Source organism: Chaetomium strumarium, assembly GCF_033439665.1.
Source record: "Chaetomium strumarium strain CBS 333.67 chromosome Unknown B0T15scaffold_1, whole genome shotgun sequence".
NCBI lineage: Eukaryota > Fungi > Ascomycota > Sordariomycetes > Sordariales > Chaetomiaceae > Chaetomium > Chaetomium strumarium.
In genome coordinates this window covers 737,027-753,004 of record NW_026944429.1, presented here as the reverse complement: position 1 = coordinate 753,004, position 15,978 = coordinate 737,027, and the positions used below count along the sequence as shown (strand labels likewise).

The window sequence follows — 15,978 nt, the reverse complement described above, 5'->3', positions numbered from 1 at the left end:
CAAATACGCTCAGTACTGGAATCAGAATACAAGGAGAGCACCGACTGCAGCTTTGGCGTAACAATACCAACCAGACACAAGTTTCCCAAGGTTACGGGATACATGTAGCTCTCCTCTTACATCACACATTAGCGCGGCAGCGCCAGCTGTGCCGGGGTGCATCACCTCCGTGATAGTTTCCTATGTAACTACTGTACGGATACTGACTGGCGTTCTCATGCTCCGCTCTCCGCCATTCAGCTGTGGAGGTCCCTAAAAGACGCATTCGAGTGGTGGTGGGAGCACCAGCCACATCTATCAAAGCTCAGAGTGTCTCAAATGCCTGCCCTGCACTACCTTAGGTTGGCTTAGCCGACACCGGTACCCAACCGCAGCCGCAACGGGGCAGCTGCATCACAATGGACGGCCCCGCCCTGTCCCAGACCCTCCTGACGTACCTACTGTAGGTACGGAAGTTACGTAGTGTATGTACCGTAGTACTCCGATCTCTGCTGATCTCCATCGGCCCAGCTGGACCTGGTTCTTGCTGGTATTGTGCCAAGACCAACCGCTGCATCTTGACACCTTGTAAGCCAGTGTGCTTGCGACGCTATTCATCTTGGTTTTGCCCTTCTTATCCCCCCTTACTCAACTTAATGTTAAGGCTTTTGCACGGTTCCAAAGGTCCAGTTCCTAAGACACGTTCCCACTGAACAGGCGTCTGCATCCATTTCCTCCGTTTCTCACACTCTCCCTTCCGCATTCGACTGTCTTGATCTGATGCCCTTTGTGCCGCATTCGCCGTCATAACGGAGCTCCAGACCCAGCTCGTCCAGCCAAGACAATCTGGCCCGACCCAGTTGCTGTCGCCAACAGACTCTCTCCGTGACGCTCTCCAACGCCGCCAATTGAGCCAATTGAGGAATTCAGCTACAGCTGCATGCGCAGCGTTGACCTCTGGTCATCATGGCGACCGCAAAAGCCGCCAATGAGCTCAAGCAGCAGGGGGTCCTGGAAGCTGCCCGTGACCCCAACAGCAACGTCACCGCGGAAGATGCCGAACGGAAGATCGTTGAGGACAGCAGGCAAGCGGGCGTGACGGCATTCACATTTAACCCTGATGCCAGTCCAGAGGAGAAGCGGGCTCAAGCCGAAGCTGTATGTCGTAGCCCTGCCTCCCCGCGCATCCCCTTTCCTTGCTCACGGCGGGTTCTGACTGTTCATTGTGGACAGGCAATTCCGGAGGGGTTCCACCGCAGACCCAAGGGCGTTGCTGTCGTAACCGATATCGATGACGGGACGAAAGCCGATGTCGATCTTCCCTCGCCCTCCAAAGCCGGGGCAATCGAAGTTGTCAAGCGCGAAGACGGAAAGAAGACGCTCGTAAATGGGCAAGTTGTCGAGGCCGAGGAGGAGGACGACTGGAGCAAGACAGGCTGGGCCCCGAGGTTTGGTTGGCCTACCGAACCCATACCAGAGGGCGAGGATATGCTAGACCATACGACGTGGGCTGAGTCGCAATTGCCTGAACAGTACTTTGGAGGTAAGGAATACCGTTCGCATGCCAGGAACTTGCATGCAGGCGGACGGCAGCTGACATTGCGCGTCATGTAGACTGGTACCACAATGCGGCCGTCATTGCGTTCGCCTGCCTCGCCTCGTGGCTAGTAGCTGTGCTTGGCGGAGGCCTGGCTTGGGTGTTTATTGTCATGGCCATCTGCTCGACCTACTACCGTACCTCGATTCGTCGTGTGCGCCGGAACTTCAGGGACGATATCACACGAGAGATGGCCCTCAAGAAGCTGGAGACCGACAACGAGTCTGTGGAGTGGATCAACTCTTTCCTGGTCAAATTCTGGCCCATCTATCAACCTGTCCTCGCGAAAACCGTCATCAACTCGGTCGACCAGGTCCTGAGCTCGGCCACGCCGTCTTTCTTGGACAGCCTGAGGCTGAAGACCTTCACCCTCGGTTCGAAACCCCCCAGGATGGAACATGTCAAGACGTACCCCAAAGCCGATGACGACGTAGTCATCATGGATTGGATGTTCAGCTTTACCCCCAACGACACGGCGGATATGACAGCTCGCCAGCTGAAGAGCAAGGTCAATCCCAAGGTCATCCTGGAAATCAGAGTCGGTAAGGCTATGGTGAGCAAGGGCCTTGATGTGATTGTTGAGGACATGGCCTTCACCGGCCTGATGCGCCTTAAGATCAAATTGCAGATGCCATTCCCACACGTTGAGAAGATCGAGATGTCTTTCCTGGAACGGCCGACCATCGACTATGTCTGCAAGCCGCTCGGGGGTGAGACGTTCGGTTTCGATATCAACTTCATCCCCGGGTTGGAGAGTTTCATCATGGAGCAGATCCACGGCACACTTGCTCCCATGATGTATGCACCAAACGTGTTCCCGATCGAGGTTGCGAAGATGCTCGCGGGCACCCCAGTCGACCAGGCCATCGGTGTGGTTGCCATCACGCTGCATGGCGCCCAGGGCCTGAAGAACAGTGACAAATTCTCGGGCACACCGGATCCCTATGCTGTGGTTTCTCTTAACCGGAGGCAACCACTCGCGCAGACCAAGGTGATCAGGGAAAACGCCAACCCCCGCTGGAACGAGACGCACTATGTCATCATTACTTCCATAAACGATTCTCTCGACATCGACATCTACGATTCCAACGATATTAGGAAGGACAAGAAGCTCGGTTCCGCATCCTTCCCGCTGGAGCACCTCGAGGAGGTCTACGAGCATGAGAACGAGAGGCTTGAACTTACCCACGACGGCAAGGCGAGAGGTGTGCTCCTCTGCGATGTCCGCTTCTTCCCGGTCCTGGAGCCAACGAAGCTCGACGATGGAACAACTGAACCGCCTCCTGACTCGAACCAGGGCATTCTGCGGTTCACTGTCGAGCAGGCCAAGGAGCTCGACGGTACTAAGAGTATGGTCGGGTTACTCAATCCTTACGCAATGCTTCTCTTGAACGGCAAGGAGGTCCATACCACCAAGAAGCTCAAGCGGACCAACGACCCGATCTGGGACAATGGATCCAAGGAGATTCTGATCACGGACAAAAAGAACGCCAAACTTGGCGTCGCAATCAAGGATGACCGTGACATAGCCGGAGATCAGCTCATTGGAACGTATCAGATCAAACTGGAGGACATGCTTGAATTCATGGCCAAGGGGCAAGAGTGGTACACTCTTGCTGGCGCCAAAACCGGTCGCGTCAAGATGATGGCTCAGTGGAGGCCGGTAGCCATCTCTGGAGTCGCTACCGGCACCGGAGGGTATGTGACGCCTGTCGGCGTCCTGCGGTTCCACATGAAGTATGCCAGGCAGCTACGGAACGTGGAGGCGCTGGGCAAGTCGGACCCGTACGTACGAGTGGTCATGTCGGGCATTGAGAGAGCACGCACCGTCACTTTCAAGAACAACCTCGATCCGGACTGGGACGAGGTTCTCTACGTGCCTGTGCATTCCCCCAGGGAGCGCCTCCAGCTGGAGGTCATGGATGCCGAGAACGTGGGCAAAGACCGCAGTCTCGGTCTCACTGAGATTTACTCTGGCGATTACATGGCGCAAGATGAGAACGGTGAATGGCTTGTACACGACGAAAAGAAAGAACGCCAGGACGGCCTGCGCATGCATGGCAAGGGAACCTCCAAGGGTACTCTTGCGTATACTGTGGCCTTTTACCCTACACTCAACATCGCCGATCCCGAGGAGGTGGAGGAGAAAGAAAAAGAGGAACAGAAGGAGGAGGAAGCGAAGGAAGCCGAGATGGAGAAAGACAAGAGCTCCTCGTTGAGCAGGCCATCGTTCGATGCGAAGTCATCCACCAGGCCATCTCTGGATGTGAGGCCCGGCGACGGAAAGGAGCCCGGGACACCCTTGACGCCGAAGACGCCGACCAGCCCTTCGTCCGCCATCTTCGCCAGGAAGTCGCGGGATGAGAGGGAGCCACCGAAGGTCTATCTTACACCTCAGGAGCTGCTCCGATACGAATCCGGCTTGGTTATCTTCAGACTGATGGAGGCAGAATTGCCCAAGAGTCAGAGCCGCGTCGAAGTCTTCGTAGACGACATGGCCTTCCCGTCCTACGTTTCCTCGGTGGCGAGGTCAAGGCACCACAAGTTTGATGAGATCGGTGACTGCTTCATTCGCGAGCTAGAGTTCTCAAGGTTGACAATCAAAGTCTCGGAGAGGAACGACAAGCGCGAAGAGGGAAGCAAGGAGCACACACTGGCCCGCCTGTCGGGCAACACACTGGATACCCTCAAACAGTGCCTGGTACGTGACAGCCTCCCATGTCTATAACCTTTTCGTGGAAAGCTAACCCAAGCCAGAACAATCCCACGATACTCAAGATGAAGGACGACGACGGCAATATGTACTCGATCAGGGTCAGCCTCAAGTACGTCCCGGTCAAGATGAAGCTCGATCCCAGCGAGAGCATCAACAACATGGGCAACCTCCGAGTCGACGTTCTGGACGCTCAAGACCTGCCGTCGGCGGACTCCAATGGCAAGAGCGACCCATACACCAAGTTCGAGCTCAATGGCCAGGAGGTGTTCAAGACCAAGGTGCAAAAGAAGACACTGAACCCGACGTGGAACGAGTTCTTCACTGTCCCGGTTCCTTCCAGGACCGCAGCCAGGTTCAGGGCCACCGTCTGGGACTGGGATTTTGCCGACAAGCCCGATTTCTTGGGCGGCACCGACATCAATCTGGAGCAGCTCGAGCCTTTCCGGGCGCAGGAGTTCCGGTACCCGCTCGACGGCAAGTCAGGTGTGCTCCGTTTGCGCATGCTCTTCACGCCAGACTATGTCACACGCACTAGACAGGGCACATCGACCCTGGCGGGCACCTTCTCGGTGCCAGGCAAGATTGTGACGGGCGTCGCCGGCATCCCGATCAAAGGTGGCACGATGGTCGGTCACGGGGTCGGCAAGGGCGCCTCCTTCCTCATCCGCGGATTCCGCAGCAAGAAGGGGGACGACGACAGCAGCAGCATTTCATCCAAGAGCTCTGTCGACATCCCACGGATCACCATGGAGGGCCCAGCCGAGAGCAGCCAGACTGCCGCTGCCGCCAACGGTGGCCCTTCGCCGCACCACAGCCGGACCAAGAGCATCGGCGCCTCGTCTGTCCACAGCGCCATCATCCCTGGCGCTGCATCCGGCACGGCATCCTTCACCGTCGTCTCGGCCTCGGGCTTCCCGCCGTCGGCCGACGTCTATGTCACCATCACGCAGGTCAGGGACGGCAAGGCGAAGCAGGTCGGCAAGACCAAGCACCGCAAGCAGTCGTCCAGCGGCACCGTCCGATTCGACGAGACCTTCCGCATCCAGTGCACGCCCGACGCGCAGTTCAAGGTCGAGGCCAAGGAGCACCACACCTTTGGCAGTGACGATCCGCTGGGCGAGACGCTGTATTTTGTGGATGACTCGGGTTCCGGAGCGGAGAAGGCGCTGCCCGTCGGCAGCGGTACGGTGGTCATCAAGAGCTCGTTCGTGCCGGCAGCGGGAGGGAGTGGGAGTGAGGGAGGAGATCGGTTAGGCCTGTCGGATAGTCCTAAGTCGACTAAGTCGGCCAGGAGGAGCTTCTTGGGGAAGAGGGAGTTGAGGTTGCCTAGTCGGGACGGGACGCCTTGATGTTGATGCAAACGCAGTGGGAGGGTACCTTAGTTTCATTATTCTAGCTGGGAGAAAACATGGCGGTGCGGGGAGTATGGAGCGCCCTTGGGAGTTTTCATGGGTGGAAAATCGTTAGTTGGTCACACATTATAATATCTCACTACCTATTATACTACAATGGTATTTGATGCCGTGCTTTGGTCGGCGGTCGCTTTCAAGCCTTTTTTGGTGGTTTCCCCTCTATATAGGGCTGTGGGCCGGGCCCTATGAATTGTTAGCCGAGGTCTCTCCGTCATCGGGGCTGCGGAGTACAGTCCGAATGATGGTCATGGAATGGGACACTGAAAAGCAAACGCTCAAACATTGAGGACGTCGTCAAATTGCACCATTTTCCAGGAAAGCATTGGCCGCTGAGAACCGCCCGGCTCACACATAACAGATACAAATCGGTAAGAAGAAAGGGTTATCATCGACATCTTTATGTCGGGCATGGGAAGGCCAGCAGCTTGAGCATATACATGGGTAAGTAGACGGCTAATCTGAATTATCACTACCATTGAGAGAGTAACGGTTACTACTACGATGGCTCGGAGTTGACGAGAGCCCCAGCTGCGCCAATTCTCGAACCATTGGCCAATGACCCCGATGCTCCACTCTTTGAGCCATGTAACCTGATTGCCTATCAAGGTATGTAATTACCCCTGGGCATCTCTCGAGCAGATCGATTTCATCAACCTTCCCGGTGCGCATCGGCGGTCGCAGCAGCATTCGCACATGGATCTCAGACCTTCCTTTCCACAACAAACACGAATACCGACCTAGCGTTCAATACGACCCAGTGCAATCAGCTTAGAACCCCGGCGCCCAGGGGCCCGTTCCACCATTCTTGGCCTCGAGCACCCGACCCGATTTTCGCCTGAGAAACACAGAACAAAGGAATCCCCTACAGTACCCGCCCCCCGAAACCGTGCCGACTCGGTTCGAGTCGAGTCGGCCCCGAGCTCCGCACACAACAATGGACCAAGCCGACATCCCCGCGCTGCTCTCGCGGCTCGCGTCCGACGAGGACGCGGCCCGCAAGATGGCCGTCTTCAAGCTGCAGTCGTCCATCAACGACCCCGCCTTCGCCGACGTCTTCATCTCCTCGGGCGGGCTCGTCGTACTGCGCCGCCTAATCATGGCCACGGGCGGCAACACGCTCGCCTACTCGCTGCAGAGCCTGACGCGGCTGCTGGAGGTCGACATGGGCTGGGACATCTTCGAGGGCCCCGCGTCGAGCGACCTGGTCGAGCGCATCGTCGAGCTGATCGTCACCAACCCGCTGGTGAACATCCTGCGCGGGGCCATGTCGATTTTGGTTGCGCTCGTCGGGAGGTCGCAGTCGTCTTCTTCGTCAGCCGCCGGCGGCGGTCCGCCTGGGTCATCCAAAGGAGGGCTTTCTTCTCCCCGCACCCCGACGACGAACGCGCTTCGCACGCCCGGCACGTTTGGCTTCCGCGCGCTCAAGCCGGCCGTGGCGGTGTACCCGCAGTTCTTTGAGCTGGTTATTCAACAGCTGCAGAGCGCTGACCACGCGCTGTGCGCCAATGCCTTGATGCTGATCAATGCACTGATCCGGGACGCGGTGTCGAGCGACGGGAGCGGCGTGGGAGGGATACAGGCCAAGGGTTCTGTGTCCGCTGCCGGCGAGGAGTGGAGCAAGTTTATCAAGCGCCTGCAGGACCTGGGTCTGATCCGGGCGGTGTATAACCTGCTGCAGAGCTCGGCGCTGCAGGACCTGGCTCATCCGCTGTTGGAGTTCCAATCATTGACCAAAGTGCTGTTGAGGAAGTGGAGGGAGGTGAGGGTTGACTTGGAACGACCGGAACACAGGAGAGCGCTGAAGGGGCTGCATCTTGCCAGTGCGCCCGACAGGAGGTATGCGAACGGTGTTGCTGCGACCGCCGCTGCCGCCGCGGAGGATGGGGACGCCGGCAAGAAGGGAAGCAGGAAACACAACCCGGAGAAATGGCGGCGGTTGGGCTTCGAGACAGAGTCGCCTGCGCTCGAATTCGAAACGGCCGGATTCTTGGGGATGATGGATCTGACCGACTACGTGAGGAAGAATGAGGATGGTTTCCAGAAGCTGCTACTGGAGCAGTCAAGTCGACCGTTAAATGAGCGCTGTCCCGTGGCCAGGGCAAGCCTTGCCGTCACGATGATTCTCTACGACCACTTCGAGGTGGATAAGACGGATCTGGAGGACATCAGGGGCTACCACGCTCTCAACGACGCCAAGACCCACGACAAGCTGTTCCACCCGCTGCTGTTACAATGGTCTCGGTTACACACCGCCGGTCTTCACGCCTTCTTCCGTCTGTGGAAATCCACCGGAGCGCAGCGCGACGACTTTGACAAGGTGGCCGAGTTGGTGCGTGTCCTGGTAGAGCAGGTGGTAGGGCAAGCGAGCAGGACTAAAGATGTGCTCGAGGTGGAGGACGAGCTGCAAGAGTATGACGCGGCAAGGTTAAGGGAGATACAAATGGAGCTGCTGGAACTGTCGTTCGAAGATCAGTGGGCCCCGCATCTCTTCCAAGTGCGCGAGGAGCTCAAGCACGAGGCGCTGCAGTTTGTCAAAGAACAGCGGGTCCGCTGTCTGCTGCAGGGCAGCTGGTTCACGAAGCCGATGCTGCATACCCGACAGGAGAGCTATACCAAGCGGCGGCTATACCAGCCATGGCGCTATGCCAAACTTTCCCACAACCGTCGCTACCTCCACTACGCCGACTTCCCCGAGAAGCTACCCTACGACCCCGGGCTCGAAGCCCTAACCGAGAAGGTAGACCTCGGAACAATTAGCTCAGTCGTCTCCAACGTCTCGGCAACGCCCGAGTCACCGGAGGCCTCCGGCGACAACAACGAAACCGACCAGTCCCCGGACTCCAGCACGCCAACCCTCCGCACCTTCCGCGACAACGCGGCGGCCGCAAAACCAACCACCAAGATCACAATCTACTCCTTTGCCGGCGACTACATGGCGAACACAAGCACCAACCCCAACGCCAGCCCCGACGCCTCCACAACAACAACGACGACGACACCAGGCGCCGTCAGCAGTAGCGATACAGAGCCCAAAGAACAGCCCGTGCTGACTCTGTACCCGCTCAACCACAGCCTGGCGTCCGAGTGGCTGGATGGCTTGCTCATGCTGCTCAACCAGGCGCCCATCACGGCCGAGACGAACAAGCTTGTTACGCTGGTCAGCGAGTACGGGCTGAAGATCAGGCTGCTGAATGTCAGGTTGGAGCAGATGTACGCCCATCCTGGGGCGCAGGGCGCTGGGGTTGTTCCTAGTCGGGAGGGGCTGGACGAGGATTATTTCTATGAGATTTGAGGGTTGTTTTCTCGTTACGTTTTGCCTTTCCCTTGCATTTTGACGGCGGGTCTGGTGCTGCTTCAGTTGAGCGCAGGCTGGCTCTCCCTCTGATTCTCGGATTCGTTGCTCTGGCAGGTTCTTCAGCGTTCATTTGGCTGGTTGCGGATACCCTGTGCCTGTACTGTACATACCATAACCATGTTTATACCCTTTGTCTTTTTTTCGAAGATCTTCCTGGTGCCATACTTCGCTGGTTTCGCTTGTACTATTTCATTTGCTTCTGCACTCGTAGCAAGCAAGGCTAGAGGACACTAGAGCTACTCTATGAGAAACAGACAGTAGTACAGCCTTTGACCCCTTTCTTCCGCTTATATGGTACCCTACATGGAAGAAGGGTGTTAAACTTGACCTGCGTGTCATCCAATTCCCAGCAATGAGGACGGCACGTTGGGAGACCGCATCTTGCCGTGCGGCCCGCTTTTGACACTTATCACCAGATATGTTTTAAGACCCTGTCGCTCATCCAAAGTCTGGGGTAAGGTACTCATGCCAAGAGCAGCGGTGGGTCACTGCTTCTTATAGGCGGGGCGGTAAGGCCCACCACTCCTGTCAGCCAAAAGCCGCAAGGCTCCCAAGGCGCAACCGGATGGCCCCGAGGCCCTCATTTCATCCGACATAGCTGGAAAATCGATGCGTCGTGGTCGTGTCGCAGAGTTCTTCCCACAAACATCCTCGTTTCAGCGCATGAATCTGTGATAAATCCCAATCAAGCACTTCTCAATCCACTCATCTCACTTTATATCTTGCACGGTGCACCATCCATCATTCATCGATACTAACAATATACGGCGACCTGCGACGATAACAGTGAGTTGGGACGACAAGACTGCGATTCCACATTATTTCATGTGTTTTCCCACGACCTGACTTGTGTCGGCATATAAAACCCCTCACTTCAGTCGCCCGCTGGGCCAATTTCTTAGAACTCTATCCCGCACTTCACGATTTCACCCCTCGTACTGTACTTGTACATTATTCGCACGGTGCACTATCACCCCTCAACACCAATTATCCCGAGAGTTGTGATGATAACGGCGAGTTGCGACGGCAGCACGGAGATCAGACAATACTGTCTGGTTCGGACGACCTAAATTGCGATGGCATAATATGGCTTCGCCGGTGCATACATCGCCCAGCCAGTCCGGGCGCGAACTGGGCAAGTACGAGAATGGGAAGTGGTATTGTATGTTGCTCGTTCTCAACTACAGTGTCCCTAGGCATCGTCAGTCTGATATATCATCAATTATAGGTTGCTGCAACCTTGAAGCAGCTTTCTATACGGTGAAAAAGGAAGGCTCGAACAAGGGGAGGCGCTTCCACAGGTGCCCGAAATGGGACGACCAACAATGTCGTTTTTACCTGTTCGAGGATGATGCAAAGGTGCATGAGCAGCAGGCCTGAGGCCAAAACTCGAACAGCCCCGCTGGATTGAACCAGAACTCGCCTTCCACAAGGAGCCCGAACTCGGTTCCCAACTCCCGCGTCCAAGTTAAAAGGAACAGCTTAATTCAGGCTATCCGTAATCGTCGCGCTCGTCGCGACTTGCCAGACTCCGAGGGCGCGTCCACCATCACCGAGGGGCCAATTTATTCGCCGGCGAGTAGCAGATTTCACACCCCGGCCTCCCATCGGTCCTTTCTCAGGACGCCTCACCTATCAGAGCCAGATTGGGGTTCTGAGGAAGACGAAGGTACTAGCGGCACGGCGGACGGATGGCGTCAGCCTAGTCGCAACAGGTACGCCGATCTGCCGACTCCTACACCAAAGAGAAAGCGACCAGAAACAGAGGGCACGAACGCTGGAGCGGATGCCGGGGGTCCCGCAGGCGACGCCGAGTTTTCGCAGATCGATGTCGACGAGGAGGAGTTAGCGGAAATGGCGGGTGAAGCTGCTAACCAAGGTCGACCAGCGGCACCGGCCCAGCCGCCGCGACCATCCCAGGGAAGCGACTTTCGCGTTACCCCCAGCCGAATAGGCATGCGTGCGGCCTCGGGCGGGCTGCAGACTCCCAGCTCTCGTAGCAATGTCACTAACCCCGCATCCGGTAATAATGGACTCAACCCGGGGTCCGGCAATAGCTTCACTTCTTTGGTATCCGGAACCACGGCCGTCGAAGCGTCGCAGCCAGGATCCAAGCGGCGCAGAACCACTCAGCGATTTGCAATATCAACACCGACAGCGTCCCGAAGTAGTAGTCAGGGTGACGCCGAGACAACCACAACAATAATGGACCTGCTGAAGGTGGGAGAGCGCATATCGCCGTTGCTCCGCGAGAAGGTGCTTGAGTGCCACAGGCGGGTTCAAAACAAGCGGCTTCAAACAATCGAAGCTCAGCTGAGGTTTGCCCTGGATGCCGCGGAGGAGAAGGAGGTGCAGAATGCTAGGCTGGTTCGGGAGATTGCCATGCAGCGTATGGAGATCTCGGGGCTGAAGGACGAGTTGCAGGCCTTGTTCGGTCTCGTTGCAGCACGGTACCAGAATGACCAGAACGACGATGACATTGGGCACTGAACGTCGGGTGGCCTGTGTGGTTCGCACAGGTGCGAGATCATGGACAGCATCTCGAATAGCCGGTCATTGAATCCATCGGTCTCTGGACGAGAAATGTCCAACTGCGACCCAAGGTGCTACAGCCCCATCAGGGCTGAGGGTCCTGCTGGTATCCGTAACACGGGACTGCAACGCGGATCACCTCCGAGCCGTCAGGCGAGGACTGGGGAGGTATGCACTGGCTGAACTCTAGCGTGAGGTCAGACAGTAGTATGATGGATGCCCTTCCTAAGATGAGAGTAGGAGGAGTGTCTGACTTAAGTACATGAACGCGATGGTGACCCCTATCACTGTAGGGGTCAGTTCTGACCACGATATGGTTAGCACTGACGCGCTCCTCCTGTAACACAAGGCAAGAAATGACCGAAAGGAGGGGCGAAGTGTTGTTGGCTTTGAGACGCCCCCTTAGGAGCGATCCATTGTCTGGTGTCACGATCCAGATGTCATTTAGCGTCGCGCATACACCACTCAACTCTTGAATTGGAAGCCAACGTTGAACTCGTCCGTACTACCCACGTCGAACTTGGCCTCCTTGACACTACCTTTGCCGTCCGGCTCCGGGTAGCACAGGACAAGGGTCTTGTGGGAGCAGGTAGACGTGAAGCGAACCTTAGTCGGGTTGCCGCGGATATTCTCGAGCGAGCCAAGCGAGTGCTGGGAGGCAACACTACGGTCATTTTCGTAGGCGTTCACGCACCAACTGGGGTTTGTTGATCCCCTCGTGTAGGTAGCGGCAGGACCACTCGTGTTAGTGGCAGGCATCTTGATATAGAAACGGGGTATAGGTATGAAACTAGTAATATAACTATAATAGCCAAAGAACAAAGTAGATGGTTAGGTAAGTAGCGGGAGTTAATTAATATAATGATCCAAGGGGAGAGGTGGATAATGAGAGAGGGTTTAGCTCTCTTATACTTCAGTAAGCTTAGTTGCCAAGACCCGGCTAGTATTATTATCATTTAGATATATACTTCGAAGCTATATACAGCACCTGAAACAGCAACCGGATCAGGCCTGGGTCCCGGATGGTTGCGAGTCCGAGGGACCTCGCAATTGCGATACCCGTTTGGGAAGTATAGCAAGTCGAGTGGATCAGATTTGCGCTCGCCGTCATAGAGCTCGGAGGAAGGCTTGGGATTGCCCATTATCTTGTCAGGGCTAACGAATTCCTTGAAGTTTCGCGGTGGTAACCCTCCGTTTCCCAACTTGGTCACACACAGTATGGGAGGCCCGGAACCCTGGCGAGATCGGTGACGGGAAACATGGTCGGGTTGAGGACATCATTTATTAATGTATATACACCGTATGGCTGGACCACTGGAACAGGACGGACGGCTCATGAACCAAGATAACTCACCTTGATAGTCTAACAATCGCGAGATAGACTAACACTTTTTTAAGTGCCATCGAGAGCCTTTGCCATGCATCCGGAAGCCGGCAAACAGGAAGTCAACGCAAGAAGACGGCCTCAAAGGTTACTCGAACGTTGTTATGGTGTTGAAATCTTGAAAGCGCGCCTGTGGCGTGTGGACCACCCGCAGGAAGGGTGCTGCAGAGCTAGATGAATTTTGAGAGGCTTGGCATTGCGTTGCCCGGGCCGTCTGTTGACATCATCTCCCGATTGGGGTGAGAGTCACTTCTGCAGGCGCGCTGATAGGTCAGAGCTTAAACGCGCGTAGGCGCGCGACCTCAAGCTCGCAACACGACGTGGGTCCATGCGAATTGATTGTGGGTGCTGCACCACACGTCAACCCCCCCAGCTGCGCGGTGTATGTACTGTCCCGGACGTATTCCGTGCAGACAGCAGCGCCTCCCAATCCACCTACAACTATCTACACGTTGTTCCTGTCACGCCTTTGTCTCTTGCCTGTCGGATGCACAGATTCTCATGGCCGGTGTAGTATTCTCTTAGCACGTCCTCTCACCATGGAACCCCGCGCGCCGTCCTCTTCGTCTGCCAAGGCCGCCACCTCTTGCGCGTCGTCTTCTGGCGGTTCGCCTCCTCCTGCTTCATTATCGCCCTGCAGCGCCTGCAATGGACATTCTGGTTCCATTACAAGTAGCAGTCCAGCCCGAGAGGGAGCCTCGGCGCCAGGAGATTCTACACAAGATATTGGCAAGGTTGCTGCGGAGGGGGAGCGTCATCCCAAGGGCAAGAGGAAACGAACCCAGTATGCTTCCCGAAGCTGCCCTTGACACCGATCCGATTGGCCGTCGAGACTAACGCGCTCGCCCTTTCAGAGCCAAAGACAAGCAGATCCTCGAAGAGGAATACCAGAAGAACTCGAAGCCGGACAAGGCGGCACGTCTCGAGATCGTAAAACGCGTGTCGCTTACCGAGAAGGAGGTGCAGGTCGGTTCTGTCCACCCCACGCGTCCATATCGGCGTGGTATGCATTCCCACTAACGTCGTGCCTAGATCTGGTTTCAAAACCGGCGTCAAAATGACCGGCGAAGGACGCGAACATATTCGGCCGAGGAGGTGGAAGCTATGACAGGCGGTCGTATCAGACTTCTCGCTTCCCAACCTATTACCCCCAACACTGTCCTCGGCTTAAACGATATGAATTCCATCCAGTACACGCCCGCACAGGAGCACGGGGCAACAACCTCGCTCGCGTCGGACCCCGCCAGCTCCCAGTCTCGCGACGAGCCCGGAAAGGCACAGGGTGTATCGCACGAGGCCACCTTGGTGGGGCATGGACACGTCGAGCGCGAACCTCGAAGACTCAGTGAGCCCTGGCAGCCGCGTTCCCAATTCTTCTCGGGTTCAGTAGGCTACCTCTCCAACCGATGGAATGCCCCGAATTCCTCGTTCACGTCTGCTCCCTCCTCCCATCTCGTTAGGTCTGTAATCCATCCGATACTCTTGCCGCGTCCGCGCCTAACAGAACCCGTAGGTCTCACTCTTTCTCGTCGGCCTTGCCGCCCGCAACAGCGCCCAGTCTGGTTCCTTCCCCACCGAACCCTCTCCGTCTGTCCACATCCATAGACGGCAAGGCTGAGGTTGTTCCCGCAAATGCCTCGCCGGCGCACCCTAATGTCGCGCCGCCTTCACCAGGAACCCTGCACCGGCAAGGCCCCGGGCGCCGACTAGATTTCCGACGTAGCCACAGTACAACGTCTCTTCCCCTCCCCCCAATCTCGACGCTTACCAGGTCCTTGTCGCCAGCACCCACCGGCCCACTGCCTCCTCGTCTCACGCGCGGCCGTTCCCGCGATGTCAACGCCTGGGAATACTGCTGCGGCTCCGAGAACACCGAGGATCTTCTGACCATGCAAGCCCAGCACGAGAGCAGCGGCTCAGCCGCCGCCGCTATCCACTTGATCAGGTCGACGAGCTCGCCCGGCGGTATTCCACCCCCGCTTAGCGCCGGTACAAAACGCAACGCAGCCGTAACCAGGACCGCTCGACGCGCAGATCCCGCTAAGAAGCCCAGGCTAAGCACACAGGCGAGCAGTCTGGGGAGGATGGAAACAACAGTATTCAGTCGCGGCCAGCGACACAATATCAAGCGGCCTGTGGCCCCGGCCACGCAGTTGGACAAGCCAAAGACGACCTCACATGCACCTCTGCTCCTGTCAGGCAATGATTCGGACAAGGAGAACTGGGACCCCGAGGAGGACGCCACCAGCCCGCGCGCTTTCCGCCGTCTATCTCCCTACCGTCCGAGGCTGCCAACCAACGCCAACAACAGACGGCCGCTTCCCACCAGTCCGTCAAGACGACGGATGCTCCACCACGACAAGTCGCGCAGCCCGCATCGCTTCCTCTCCCGGGCCAGCACGATGCCCGCCGCACGTGGGCGGGGCCGCTCGCCGCCGCTCAGGATATTTGAGGACGCTGATGACAAGAGCGTGGCGTCTGGTGGTAGCCAGGGCAGTGGTCCAGAAGAAGAAGGCGTGGATGACGAAGTGGAGCGCTTCATGCGCGGCGCTGTCATCAGCCCGAGCAAGAAAGGCGATGCCGACGCTGCTGCGAGCTTGCTCTCCCTTTGTCGGGGTAAGTGGCGATGACATCCATAATAGAGACATCACATTGTGTAAGGGACTGGGTGGGGGACGATGTGGAGTTCGTCTGGTTGATGGATGGGTGCGTTTTGGGAAACCACTTATTGGCAGTCCTCGAAAGGGGATACTATACCTCTGCGGAGGGCCGTAGTGAGGCTGATCTTTGTCGAAGATGTCTGAGGACGTTTGTTTGTATGGCGTTCGTTACGTGTTGGAAGTTTCCTTTGTAGGTAATCATGTGGACGGAGGATGGTTTGGGGTGGTTGATCTGATTTTCTGTAGGGTGTCTAAAGTACTGTAGGTAGCGTGCAGGAGCCAAGTTGAACGAGGACTTCCGAGTTCGCAAAAAAGGGCCGAATCCTTGCGTGGTGTGGAAGAC

At 56.8% G+C, this 15,978-nt stretch overlaps 5 protein-coding genes across 5 annotated transcripts; 4 read left to right on the top strand and 1 right to left on the bottom strand.

The window, feature by feature from the left end:
• Positions 1-528: 528 nt before the first annotated feature.
• B0T15DRAFT_570296 (C2 domain-containing protein) lies at positions 529-5,832 on the top strand. Its single transcript, XM_062870831.1, has 4 exons — positions 529-1,137; positions 1,213-1,522; positions 1,594-4,277; positions 4,334-5,832. Exons 1-4 carry the CDS (start codon positions 946-948, stop codon positions 5,639-5,641), a joined length of 4,494 nt encoding a protein of 1,497 aa, XP_062725323.1. The 5' UTR covers positions 529-945; the 3' UTR covers positions 5,642-5,832.
• An 806-nt stretch (positions 5,833-6,638) lies between these two features.
• Positions 6,639-8,996, top strand: B0T15DRAFT_506312 (ELMO/CED-12 family-domain-containing protein; the record flags this gene model as incomplete). The annotated part of the gene is made up of 1 exon (XM_062867562.1): positions 6,639-8,996. One exon carries the CDS (start codon positions 6,639-6,641, stop codon positions 8,994-8,996), a length of 2,358 nt encoding a protein of 785 aa, XP_062725322.1.
• Positions 8,997-10,145: 1,149 nt separating this feature from the next.
• B0T15DRAFT_545325 (uncharacterized protein) lies at positions 10,146-11,790 on the top strand (the record flags this gene model as incomplete). Its single annotated transcript, XM_062870130.1, has 3 exons — positions 10,146-10,221; positions 10,288-10,418; positions 10,476-11,790. 3 exons carry the CDS (start codon positions 10,146-10,148, stop codon positions 11,547-11,549), a joined length of 1,281 nt encoding a protein of 426 aa, XP_062725321.1. The 3' UTR covers positions 11,550-11,790.
• Positions 11,791-11,993: 203 nt separating this feature from the next.
• On the bottom strand, positions 11,994-12,438 carry B0T15DRAFT_497803 (uncharacterized protein; the record flags this gene model as incomplete). The annotated part of the gene is made up of 2 exons (XM_062867288.1): positions 12,081-12,438; positions 11,994-12,011 (listed from the first exon to the last, which is right to left on the bottom strand). Exons 1-2 carry the CDS (start codon positions 12,348-12,350, stop codon positions 11,994-11,996), a joined length of 288 nt encoding a protein of 95 aa, XP_062725320.1. The 5' UTR covers positions 12,351-12,438.
• An 887-nt stretch (positions 12,439-13,325) lies between these two features.
• On the top strand, positions 13,326-15,666 carry B0T15DRAFT_5571 (uncharacterized protein). Its single transcript, XM_062870437.1, has 4 exons — positions 13,326-13,759; positions 13,830-13,935; positions 14,008-14,435; positions 14,489-15,666. Exons 1-4 carry the CDS (start codon positions 13,515-13,517, stop codon positions 15,603-15,605), a joined length of 1,896 nt encoding a protein of 631 aa, XP_062725319.1. The 5' UTR covers positions 13,326-13,514; the 3' UTR covers positions 15,606-15,666.
• Positions 15,667-15,978: the final 312 nt, after the last annotated feature.

Bases quoted from the DNA above. Each gene is read 5' to 3' on its own strand.
- B0T15DRAFT_5571 (XM_062870437.1), top strand. From the start codon at position 13,515: ATGGAACCCCGCGCGCCGTCCTCTTCGTCTGCCAAGGCCGCCACCTCT. The intron at 13,760-13,829 runs GTATGCTTCCCG...TCGCCCTTTCAG, and splicing joins GGCAAGAGGAAACGAACCCA to AGCCAAAGACAAGCAGATCC. The intron at 14,436-14,488 runs GTCTGTAATCCA...CAGAACCCGTAG, and splicing joins CCCTCCTCCCATCTCGTTAG to GTCTCACTCTTTCTCGTCGG.
- B0T15DRAFT_570296 (XM_062870831.1), top strand. From the start codon at position 946: ATGGCGACCGCAAAAGCCGCCAATGAGCTCAAGCAGCAGGGGGTCCTG. The intron at 1,138-1,212 runs GTATGTCGTAGC...CATTGTGGACAG, and splicing joins AGCGGGCTCAAGCCGAAGCT to GCAATTCCGGAGGGGTTCCA. The intron at 1,523-1,593 runs GTAAGGAATACC...CGCGTCATGTAG, and splicing joins GCCTGAACAGTACTTTGGAG to ACTGGTACCACAATGCGGCC.